The following is an 11,120-nucleotide window of genomic DNA, read 5'->3' as shown; positions in this document are numbered from 1 at the left end:
ATCTGGTGTTGTTTACACAGTGTTTTATTGGAAAACAGTTTATGGTTTAGCTGGAACGCAGGGTACCACTTGGCTCTGGGTGGGCTCAGGAGTGTGGTCTGAGGTCTTTGGCTTTAATGTGAGTAACACAGGGTCAGGTCTGCTGCAGTTTGCAGGGGTAGAATTGTGACTTGCACGAACGCGGGCTTCCTAGGGTGTGAATCTTTAGTCCACAGACTGGGGACTGGGACATCCAGGGCCTTGTTCTTGGTGCTGGTGACAAAGGTGGCTGTCCCCTGTGCCACTGCAAGCCTGAGTGATGTTGGGGCTGTGTGATGTGGATGGGCCCTTCTTCAGGTCTCGCCAGCAGAGTGCAGCTGATGCTGTGGCTTTTAACACCAGTGGCCCACATGCCAGGGTGGGGGACACGAACTGAAGCCTGCTCCAGCCCGGCTACACGGTAGGCAGATGTTATTCTGGAGGTTTGGAATCCATAGACGTTGGAACACACGTAGGTTCTTCCCTAGGTCCGCTGGGTGGATTCCAGTGGGATTGAGGAAAGTAGCACTGATTGTCATAGGGTACAATGGAGTCATTACCCAGCTGTCCCAGGGTAGGACTAAGCTTCGGGGGCTAGCAGCAGCCCCTAAACCAAGAGGGAACGGCTCTGGATCACGAGGGGTGCATTAGCACAGTTCCAGGGTGTATGCCCAGAAAGTACCGGATTCCTGCACTCGGTGGGGGCGGGGTGCAGATTCCAGCCGATGCTGAGACCCTCAGCTCCCCTGGCTAGCGTGAGAGCCAGTAGGTGACTGTGATTTCCTCTGTCCCCTAAAGCTGGGTGGCAGGGGCACAGCAGTTTCTTCCTACCTTGACCTGAGAAGGCAGCCGCTCCCAGCGTCTCGGAGCTCCGTTGCCACTTCTCAAACGAAAGCTGCTATCAGTGTGGCGACACTGCGGCCTTCTCTGGGTCCCGCCCCAGAAGCCTGGTTTTATTAGATCACTTTCCGATGCTGTCATTGGATTAAACGGGCAAACACACCAAAGGTATTAAGGAGAGTTTTATTGTAAAGATAGGCAGGACCTACAATTGTACATTTTTCCACGTCTACAAAAACTCTCAGAGTAGGGATTTCTTCATGTCTGTCGTACCAGCAGACAGATTATTTATAAACTGGGAGGAGGGACGGTCACTTCTTGCCAAACTGAGGCAGAGGCGGCGGCACCTTGATGTCTTGGCCTCTCTCCAGCTTCTTCTCACAGTCCACCAGGTAGTTGACGCCGTCGATGACGATCTGGACAAGCTCCACCTTTGGGAGGAAGGGATCGAGGGTGAGCGAGGGGAACGCTGGGGAGCTGAGCCCCTGCCGCACTTCCCAGTAGTGTCTTCCTTCTCACTGTCCCTCGCAGAATAGGGGAGCAAAGGCCGAGCTGTCACAGGCTCCTGTCTGGTCTTAGTGAACGTGGGGTCGCCACTGTGTGTGCACTTATATAGTAAAAACCGTTCGTTTCATACCTTCTCCCCCGCGTTTGTCTACGAGGCAAACCGCAGAGAGTACCCTCGTGGTGGGGGTTGGCCGGATCTGATTCTGACCTGCCTCTTAGTGATCTGAGCACGGAGTGTGCTGTAGTTAAGGGATCATTAGCTAACATCCAGTGTTTGGCAACTCAGTCACGGGCACAGTGCCAGGGAAATAGTCCTTCAAGGAAACCGTCAAGTAAGTATGTTAAGATACAACGCTCTCCCAGTTGCCCCTCTTCCGTGGCCGGGGAAGGCAGTGGAGGATGGCCCAAGTGCTTGGGCCCTGCACCCCATGGGAGACCAGGAGGAAGCATCTGGCTTCGGATCCGTGCAGCGTGCCAGCTATAGCAGCCACTTGGGGGGTGAACCAATGAAAAAAGGAAGACCTTTCTCTCTAACTCTGTAAGCACGAATTTTAGAGAATTTTTTTTTTTTTGACAAATACAGTGTGAGAATTAAAGTTTCTACACACTGTGTTTGCTTACATGACAGCGCATGTACCTGTGCTTGCCCCACCCCTCTCATCACCTCCCAAGCAGACTGCGCTGACCCAAGGTATCATGAACGAAGAGCAGGGCTCAGAGGTCCCAGCACACTGGCGCTGGAACAGCAATCGGGGATGACGGAGTGCACTCCCCTGCCCGTCGTCTCCATGTGCAGGACGCTGGTTAGACTTTCTCTGCCTAGCCAGTTGACCCAGGGTCTTTGGAGGTTTGGTCTCCTGGTCAGTGCCTAGAGAATTTCTGGTCAGAAGAAGGGCCTCCTTGCTTTTATCCCAGGAATTCTTCTAAAAATGCACCCTAGTGAGGTATGTGAGTTGGGAGTAGAAGAACGTACAGAGATGGTCAGGACAACGTGAGGGAAGGGATCACCTGTCCTCTGCTGTCACTCAGAGCATGTAGTAATGAAGGTGTTCCAGTGTGTGTTACAGTACCCAATGTGTGTTGTGATTACTTTAAGGGGTCTTTTTAGATAATTCTTAAATTATGGAAAGCAGTCTAGAATACTGTTCAGAGTGGTAGCTAGGGTTCTAAGAGTCTTTTGAGACATGTTTCCAGCCTTTACAGTGGTTACCTGTTGGCTTACTGCTAAGTTACAGCTTGACTGCCATGCGCATGGGGCAGTGGGCAGCCCCCATCACTCTTGGCTTCCCAACCTGGCCTACCCCCTGCCGTCGGTGTGTGCTGGGCCTGCAGATCTGGCATGGCCTTGAAGCCCCTCCCTCCGTCCAGGTCTGCCCCGTGCCTGCTGCTGGAGGGGGCGGAGCAGCTCTCACTCCCGGGGAGCTACCTGATTTGCCTACACACCCACAGGTTACAGGTGGCCTTGAAATGCCAGGATTGGTTGGCTGTTTGCCTAGCACCTCTTCTTATAGGGCCGTGCAAGGGCAGTACCTCCGACCTGCCGATCCGGTCGATGTTGGAAATGTCATACACGTCTGCCACCGCCGCGGTGTCCACACCGCCCGTGCCGCGCTTCTGCAGCCTCAGGTTCTCCAGGATCTTGGAGAAGCGTGGGTCCTAGGATGAGGACGACACTCAGTGCCGGGGCAGCAGAACCCGTCCCCCATCACTGGTGTATCCACTGGGAAGGACACAGGATGAGAGGAGAGCCGGTGTTTGCTCCGGGCTAGGGCGCCGTGCTGGCACTGTGGAGCCTCACTTGCAGCTGGTGACCTGGGTATTGCCTTCGTCTTTGTCTGCTGTGGCTGTAAGGAGTGAGCGTTCCTGTGCTCACTGAGGCCCAGGAGGCCGGGAGGGGGCAGAGGCCTCCCCTGGAAGACAGAGCCAGCGTCTAGCCTGGGGCTCCTGTCCTCTGTACAAAGCCACCACGGAGCCCCTTCCTAAGCTCATCCCATCCTGATTCCTTCCCGAGGGTCCCACCTCCCACCACCAGTAACACATGAACTGGAGGACTGGGACCGAGTCAGCCGTGGCCAAGCCCAGTCTGGATCAGGCACGGAACTTCCCTGGCACACACTGGCTCAAGTCACCCAGCTGCAGCGAGGAGGGACTCTGGCCCGACTCCCACTCGTGCTCTTGACTGCTTTTCACATCCTGATAGCAGCTTTGGTGTTACAGGCGTTGTTGGAATTCAAATTGTGGAGTAAATCACTTCCCATAATTTAACATTGGGATTTTGAGGTTTTTTTTGTTTGTTTGGTTTTTTTCTTTCAGAAAGCACCAGGGAAAAACCATTTGGTGTCCTGCGGCAGAACCGTGTACCTCTTCCAGCATTGGAGTCAAGACAGCAACCACTGGCTACAGAACCAGCAGGTAACGCGGTCACGCCCAGGCCCGACCTGGGACCTTGCAAGTGAGGACGACGCCCCTTCACGCGTCCCCTGCGCAGCAGCCTGTCACCGAGCATTGAGTGAGAGACGCGGAGTCTGTCTGACCACAGCATCCAGGAGCTGCTCACATGCTCGTGTTAGCAACCTGCTCGCTCCAGGAGCCACGTGGAGCGGGCTGCCGCCCTGTCCAGACTGGTCCCCCCAAAGGTCTCATTTGGGGGTCCGTGTTGTGCAGCAATGCCAGTATCCGACGTGGGTTCAGCGCCCCAGCTGCTCCACTTCCAAGCCAGCGCCCTGCTCATGTACCCAGAAAGGTAGCAGGTGATGGTCCAAGTATTTGGGCCTCTGCCTCTCATGTGGGAGACCAAAGTGGAACCCCCGGTGTCAGCCTGGCCCAACCCTGGCTGTTGCAGCCCTACGGGGAGGGTGTCAGCAGCTAGATGCTCTCTGTGTCTGTCTCTTTGCCTTTGAAGCAAAATAAAGCATAGCTTAGAAACATTCAGAGGCCTCATTCTTGAAGCCATCATCCCTTGATCCAGGCCCCTGAACTCTCTCCTCTACCCCCATCATTGGACAAAGCCCAGGGCTGAGGAACAGGCCGCCGTGCACACAGCAGCCAGGGCTGAGCCCCACCTTGCTGAGTTTGGGGATCCTCACGTGCACTCCAGCCCGTAGCCCCGTGCCAAGGTTCGAAGGGCAGGTCAGAATGTAGCCCAGGCGCTCGTTCCACATGAACTCCCAGCCCCGTTCCTGGATCAGCCGCTCCACCTGCAGGGGAACAGGGAACACAAGGCCGAGCGTCCCGGGGTCCATTCTCTCAGCAAAGCCCCGGGCACCCTGTTTGCTGTGAACAGAGCATGGCACTGCCCCTGTCAGCACATCAACAGGGCCCGACTAAACAGGACGCTGCCTGGAGGCCTGGAACACAGGGCCTTGCACACACGAAGCGCTGCGCGGCAGCTGGTGTGAACCTGAACGTGGACGGATCCTATCAGAGACTGTCTCTGCTCGACATGGCCAAGGGCAACACGCAAGGAAGGCGGACAGCCAGTGACCCCCAGACTTGCCCAGTGCAGAGTGGACTCTGGGGGCAAGCGTCAGGGCTTTCTGATGACGACGCACCCCGCTGCAAATGCCTTTCCCAGGAGTGCAGGGCTCCCCCGACGGGGCGCTCCCCCGTGCCGGGCCTGCTTTCTGGGAGGAAGAACACTGTGCGTCTTACTTCCTTGAGCCCACGACAGAAGCGCTCAAAGACCCGCTTCATGTTGCCTCCCTTCTCCATGGAGATGACCCGGGTGTGGTCCTCCTCGTTGATCCAGATGAGGAACGTCTTGTCGTAGTTGTGCCTGGGGAGGAGAGAGACAGGGCGAGGCGCACTCAGCGCTCCGACATCCCCACGGCCTCCGGCTTCGCCGCATGTCCGCCGCCGTCAGCCTCCAACTGTGCCTGAACCAAGAGCAGAAAATGGTGGGGCCTCCGCAGAAGGAAGAGGACCCGCCCTAGCGATGGCACATCTCACCCGACAAGGACAAGGACAAGGACGGCAGCCCCGTCCTCAGGGCGGGCGGCGGGCATCGGCCTTGGTGAGTGGGCTTGGCACACTCCCGCCACCATTTTGTCCACAGATTCAACATCGCACGGCACTTTTCTGGAAAGACTTCCCACAAGGCTTGATGTGTCTGCTGTGCAGACCCTGCCCGTCTGTCCCCTCCGCTCCTGCCAGCGCACTCATGACCTAGCACGGCAGAGTCAGGGTGCACCAGGACGGCACGTGCATGCCACACACCCCTGCCTGGTTCCTTAACGCCTCAGCATTCAGGCTGTCAAACAAAACAGCTGCTCTGGGAGCCGAGTGTTGCTTTCTCCTCACGGAACTCATGCAGACAAGTTCACCCTGCTGCATGCCTTGCAAACTTCGCAGTGCCTAGGTGCACACCCCCAAGTCGCCTGTCCCCCTCCAGGAAGCGGAAGCCAGGCACGCTGTCAGCTGCAGCTCACGGCACCCCGAGGTTAGGGCAAGGCGCTGCTCTGCACGCGTGGCACACAGGGAAACGCATCCGTACCAGATTCCCCGGGCATCGGGCCAGTCGCGGGCCATCCCAGCGCACGTGAGCAAAGGGGACACTGGCTTGTCAAACAGAAAGTGGTCCTGCAGGCCAGAGGGGGCGCCAGGGAGGTCAGACGCGTCGGCCAGGGCCAGCAATTCCTCATCTCAGCAGTAACGGCTGAGCCCTCGTGGGCAGGGGTCTCAGCACGGCTGCCCCGAGAACAGGTGAGAGAAACGGGAATACCCGCTTCCCATCGTCCAGATCCCGACCTGCCTCGGTGCCAGTCCTGGGCAGGGCAGTCGGGCGTAGCTAAGGCTGCAAGACCACTCGCTTGGCCCAGGCACAGATCCCTAACAATGACCGCTGCGGAGTGTGCCCGGCCACTGCCCAGCCGGTGAGAGGGCGGCGCAGACTAGCAGGAGCCGCGGGGTCTGGAGAAGCCCCACACGCCGCTCCTGCACTGCCGGCTCCCTCCTTTCCTACCGAGGTCGGGCAGGCAAGCAGTGATCCATCAGTCACAGTAGCCACCCTCACTGCTCACGGCTGTCCCCTGGCATCACAGAGCTGTGACACAGCTCTGGAGGTCAGGGGAGGAGATGCGGAGGGACCCAACCACCACACAGCGTCACACCGAGGGAGGAGCAGGCTCCCGGGACGCCCAGCCTTGGGCCTTGTCACCGGCACCCTCCAGCCCACAGGCGAAGCCGGTGTCCCTGCTGTGGGTCTGCGACTCCCCGCGGCGGTCAGATGCCGCTCACTCAAGTGCGGTTAACGGGCGTCTGCTGAAGACGAGCTGGCCAGTGACCGCCACACGGCCCAGCCCTCGGGCCAGGGTGGCCCTCCGAGCTGAGCGGGCCTGTTCTGTCACGGCGCACAGCACGGTGGCCGGGCAGAGCCAGAACCGGGGGCAGGAGGCCTCGCTGCCCGCCAGGTGTGGAGCTGGGGGTCCCGTGGCACTCACATCATCGGGATGTCAGGGTTCTACCTCTGCTCTCGTTTAGAACCCGAGTTACTTTTCAAAACACCATCTGGTTTCACCTTCACTAAGGAGTCCTGCGGGAGACTGGGTTTCCGGGGTCTGGGAGAGCACCCTGGGGGCGGCGCACAGGCAAGGCGTCCGGGCTCCCAGCTCGCCAGCCCGATCCGGGTGTTCTGCACCGGCCGCAGCCGCGGAGGACCCCTGGGCTCAACCAGGAGGGGTCAGGCTCCCCCTCCCCGGAACCCCCGACTGCCCGTGCCCGCCACTCACGTCGATGAGCCGCTGCTGGTCCTGCTCCGTCATCTCGGACAGCCTGTAGTAGCGGCCGGCCAGGTCCCCCTTGAGGCCCTCCAGGGCGGTGATGGCCACGTTCTCCACCTCCCTGCGCTCGGCGCGGCTGCAGGCGGGCGGCAGGCTCAGGCCGCGGATGCTGCGGCCGGTGCGCACGCGTGACGACAGCACGTAGCGCTCGTCGAACTGGCCCTGGGTGATCTGCGGGCAGCGGGGGCTCAGGTGGGCGTCCCGGGGGCCCTGCGGCCGCGCAGCCCCGTGCCCTCGGTGTGCACGGGGACAGACGCTCCCGCACCCCTGGTTTGCGGCAGGAAGGGCGTGGCCTCCGGAGAGATGCAAGGTCTCCCCCACCCCCACCCGAGACATTCCCTGCCGCCCTCCCCGGAGGACCCGCGCTGGGCGCTGGACTGGGCGAGTAGCCCCTCCCTTCTCCCAGGTCTCCGGCTCTCTAGGGTGCCGGCTTCACGGTCGGGGGCCCACCTTGGACGCGTCCAGGTCGGTGGGGTGCTTCATCACCCGGGGGTCGTAGCCGTTGTGCCTCAGTTTGATGACGGGGTCAAACAGGTCAGCGAACACCTGCGGGCAGAAGGCACTACGGTTCCCCCGAGGTCCCCACCAGCCATCCACAGGCCGTGCTCAGGGGGGATCAGAGGGGGCCCGGGGGGACGAGGACCACAGTGGGCTGGGACCAGAGGGCACCTCTCGAGGCCATCCTGCCCAGCCCCGCCATCAGGCTGGGCAAGAAACCCCTGGGGCTAACAACTGGAAGGGGTGGCCAGAGGGCCTCAGCTCTGTGGGGCCAGAGAAGCCGCCAGCCGCTAGAGAAGCAGTTTCACCCTCCCAAGTCAGGCTGCAACATGGGCTCCCAGGACCGGGCTGCCCAGGAAGTAACCAGAGCAGGACCTCAGCCCGAGAGGGCCGCTGGGTTTTGTCAGACTCCACTCTGTAAGTAACCGCTTCCGGCAGGGCCCTTGGTGCAATCACAGGAGGAGCACCCCACCCTGGGCCCTGTGGGGTCTGGGTCCGGGGGGCCAGCTGGTCCAGGCTGTGGAAGCCCAGGTGAGACACTGCTGTGCCCTGGCTGCCCGCCTGGGCGATGCCTTCAGCCTCCGGCAGCATAGGGGGACAGAGGAGCCGTGAGGGGGGTGGGCTGTGGGCCTTTAGCAAGAGGCTGCGGGGGTCGGGGAGCTGCACGCTGCTGGCTTCCGTGCTGTCCCTGACAAGGCGACACCGTAGGGTTTGGTCAACTCAGGCGTCTGGGCCCTGCGGGCTAACTGGTCATAGCTGGAAGTTCTCAAGCTAAGCCACAGGCTTGCAGCCGCATCAGCTCCCCGGACCTCCACACCCCACTGTGCCAGCTCAGCCCTGGCCGTACATCTCACTGCTCTGTGGGGACAGATACGAGGGCAGCAGCAAAGGCAGCTGGTGGCCGGAAAGTCACAGGCTGTGTGGCGCCAGGAAGTGTTCCAGATGGTTCCGTGGGAACCGATTTCCCTTTATGGGCACGCTTCCCGAGAAGGCGCAAAGCCGGCCCCACAGGGACGAGGACTCGGGGACTGAGCTCCCCAAAACCAGAGCGCCCTCCTGGGGAAGCAGCCACCCCCCACTACCTCGTAGGACTCTTCGTCGCCTGCCACCATGCCCACGGTCTTGATGAAGGGGTGGCCGGGGTTGTCCACTCCGGTCTGGATGCACTGGTCCAGGGTGTAGCCGTTGGGCGTCACCTTGTTACGGAGCTTGGCGTAGATGGAGGGGGTGAGGCACTCGGCCATGCAGTTGTTGTGCTTGCGCAGGTCCGGGTAGTCCGCACTGCGAGGGGACAGCCGTCAGCCAGCAGCCCAGCGCGGGAGGAGCCTGGAAGGACCTGGCTCCTGCCCCCTCCCCGCCCCCCGGGCTCGCATCAGCCACTGGGCGTGGGCTATGTGGCTGTAGCCGCCCAGGAACCATGGCTTCGGGAAGTGGCTCTACATGCAACATTCCCAGAGGGGTGTTTGGTGCAGCCATGCAGACACCTCTCAGGACAGCCACATTCCAAACCCGAGCGCCTGCTTCCTGCTCACGTGGACCCTGTGAGACACCAGTGATGGCTCAAGTCATCCCACCCACATAGCAGAACTGGGTTGAGTTCCTGGCTCCTCGCTCCGCCTGGCCCAGCCCAGGCTGTGGGGGGCATTTGGGGAGTAAATGACTGAGGGGAGCTCACTCCCTTCCTCTGTTCTCAAGTAACTCAGGAACTAGAAAAACTAACTGCCCAGGGAGTGCCGAAGGAAAGGTGCTGGCCCGGCCCGGTGCTCAGGGACGGGGGATTGAGTGGAAGCCACTGGAAAAGGTGTGGGAATCCAATAGCACAGTCTGTCCCCTAGGTCAGTGGTGCAGAGAGGCCAGGGGCCCTGTGAGTGGGACAACATGGAAATTCGTTTCCGCCGTCATCTTCTGTCCACAGCGCTGCTCCCCGAGAGTGGGATTTTGCCCTGTGGAGGACGGCGCCCAGCAGGGACCTGTCGCTGTCACACACAGGGAGGTGCGAGGTGGGTGCTCTCCCACCCAGGGGCGTGCACTGGGCGAAGACCAGAGTGCTCTGAGCAAACCCCAGCGTCTGCCTCAGCGACAGAGAGCGAGACCCCCAAGAAAGAGGCAGTGGGCTCCGGTCACTCAGCTCCAGCTGCCGGGAGGGCGGGGCCCCCACACTGACAGGATGCACCTGCTCGTCACGCGCCCCCCCACCCCCACCCTGCTTCCCACGGCAGCGCCCGGAGAAGCTCACGCCTGCCGTGGTACCGTGACAGCACATCTTCCAGGGGACGGCCGAGCGGTGAGTGCGGCAGGTGTGCACTCCCGGGGTTGCCTGGATTTGCACGGCGGTGGCGGCTCTGGCTGTGTGAACTTGGGCACCACTCGGCGAGTGGCAGACGGCACACGCCAGGTGCTCTGGGTCTGCTCCCCGTCACAGCTGCTTCTGACTGCAGCAGTGTGCGCTCTGGGCAGAATGCAGATGCGACACTGCCTCCTACTCACCCCAGGCCCCGGGCCTCTGTCTCAAAGCTGACTGTCAGGGTGACCTTGTCACCCTCCTGGCAAGCAAAGGAGCCCTGTGGTGAGCTGCGGTGCCGCACAGCAAATCCTCGGCTAGCGACACAGTTACCCTGGAGCCACCAGGACTCACCTTGGGGGGAACAGCTTGTGCTGATCCCGGGCCTCGGCACACACCTTCTGCCGGTTCACCAGGTAGCCAGTGGTCAGGGCGCTGGTGCCCAGGGTGGCGAACAGCAGAGAAGCATTGCGGCCAGTGAGCAACTTCGAGAAGGTGCTGGCCATCCTTCCTCGGGTCAGAGTCTGCAAGGCGAAGGCGGCAGTGAGACGGGTTCACCAGCAGGACGGCGCAGGCCAGAGCCAGCCCTGCGGAGCTGCGGCCCCTCCCGCTTCCTTGGCGGGCCTTGTTTCTCTTCCTTACACGGCTTAGGGGAATCGAGGTGGTTTAGATGCTGCAGGTATCTAAGTCCCTGCCATTGACTCCAGCCGTAGGAGCAAGAAAACCCAACCACAGTTTCTTCCTCCACCTGCCGGGCAGACCAGGTGCTCTTGGGACACTGCTTCTGCCCAAGCAGGCACAGACGAGGAAGATTCCTGGGCTTCCAAGAGGCAGGGAAAAATCAGACCCCCACACCCCCAGGTCAGCTGGTGTCTGAGCTGGGAGTGACAAGCCCGGCAGTGTGGGAGGGCCGTGCCCACCTGGACGCGAAGGCAGGATGCCAGCCATCAGCGCGGGGCTGTCTGGGACTCCCCCATGGAGCCAGCACCCTTGAAAATGCTGCCGTGGTCCAAAGTCTGCAGACCCCAACCCCTGGCTCGGCAGCAGCAGACCCAGCACCTCTCGGAGTAAGTTATGCTCCATTCAGGCCCTGGATCCTTGTAGACAACAGCCGGCAACAGGCCCTGTGAGGCGCCGAACCCAGGAAGAGGTACGACACGTGCGCATCAACAGAACACGTGACCAGAGTTAGACCTCCA

General features: G+C 60.8%; 1 protein-coding gene across 1 annotated transcript; it reads right to left on the bottom strand.

The window, feature by feature from the left end:
* Positions 1 to 1,029: 1,029 nt before the first annotated feature.
* CKMT2 (creatine kinase, mitochondrial 2) lies at positions 1,030 to 10,443 on the bottom strand (the record flags this gene model as incomplete). The annotated part of the gene is given in 9 exon segments (NM_001163070.1): positions 1,030 to 1,289; positions 2,896 to 3,021; positions 4,428 to 4,562; positions 5,017 to 5,140; positions 5,858 to 5,943; positions 7,092 to 7,313; positions 7,593 to 7,688; positions 8,723 to 8,921; positions 10,276 to 10,443. Coding segments are annotated over 9 exon segments (1,260 nt in total). The 5' UTR covers positions 10,428 to 10,443.
* Between the last annotated feature and the right edge of the window lie 677 nt (positions 10,444 to 11,120).

The sequence above is a fragment of the Oryctolagus cuniculus genome, chromosome 14 (genome assembly GCF_964237555.1).
Source record: "Oryctolagus cuniculus chromosome 14, mOryCun1.1, whole genome shotgun sequence".
Taxonomy (NCBI): Eukaryota; Metazoa; Chordata; class Mammalia; order Lagomorpha; family Leporidae; genus Oryctolagus; species Oryctolagus cuniculus.
The sequence above is the reverse complement of the archived record's forward strand: the minus strand, read 5'-3'. Positions and strand labels throughout refer to the sequence as shown.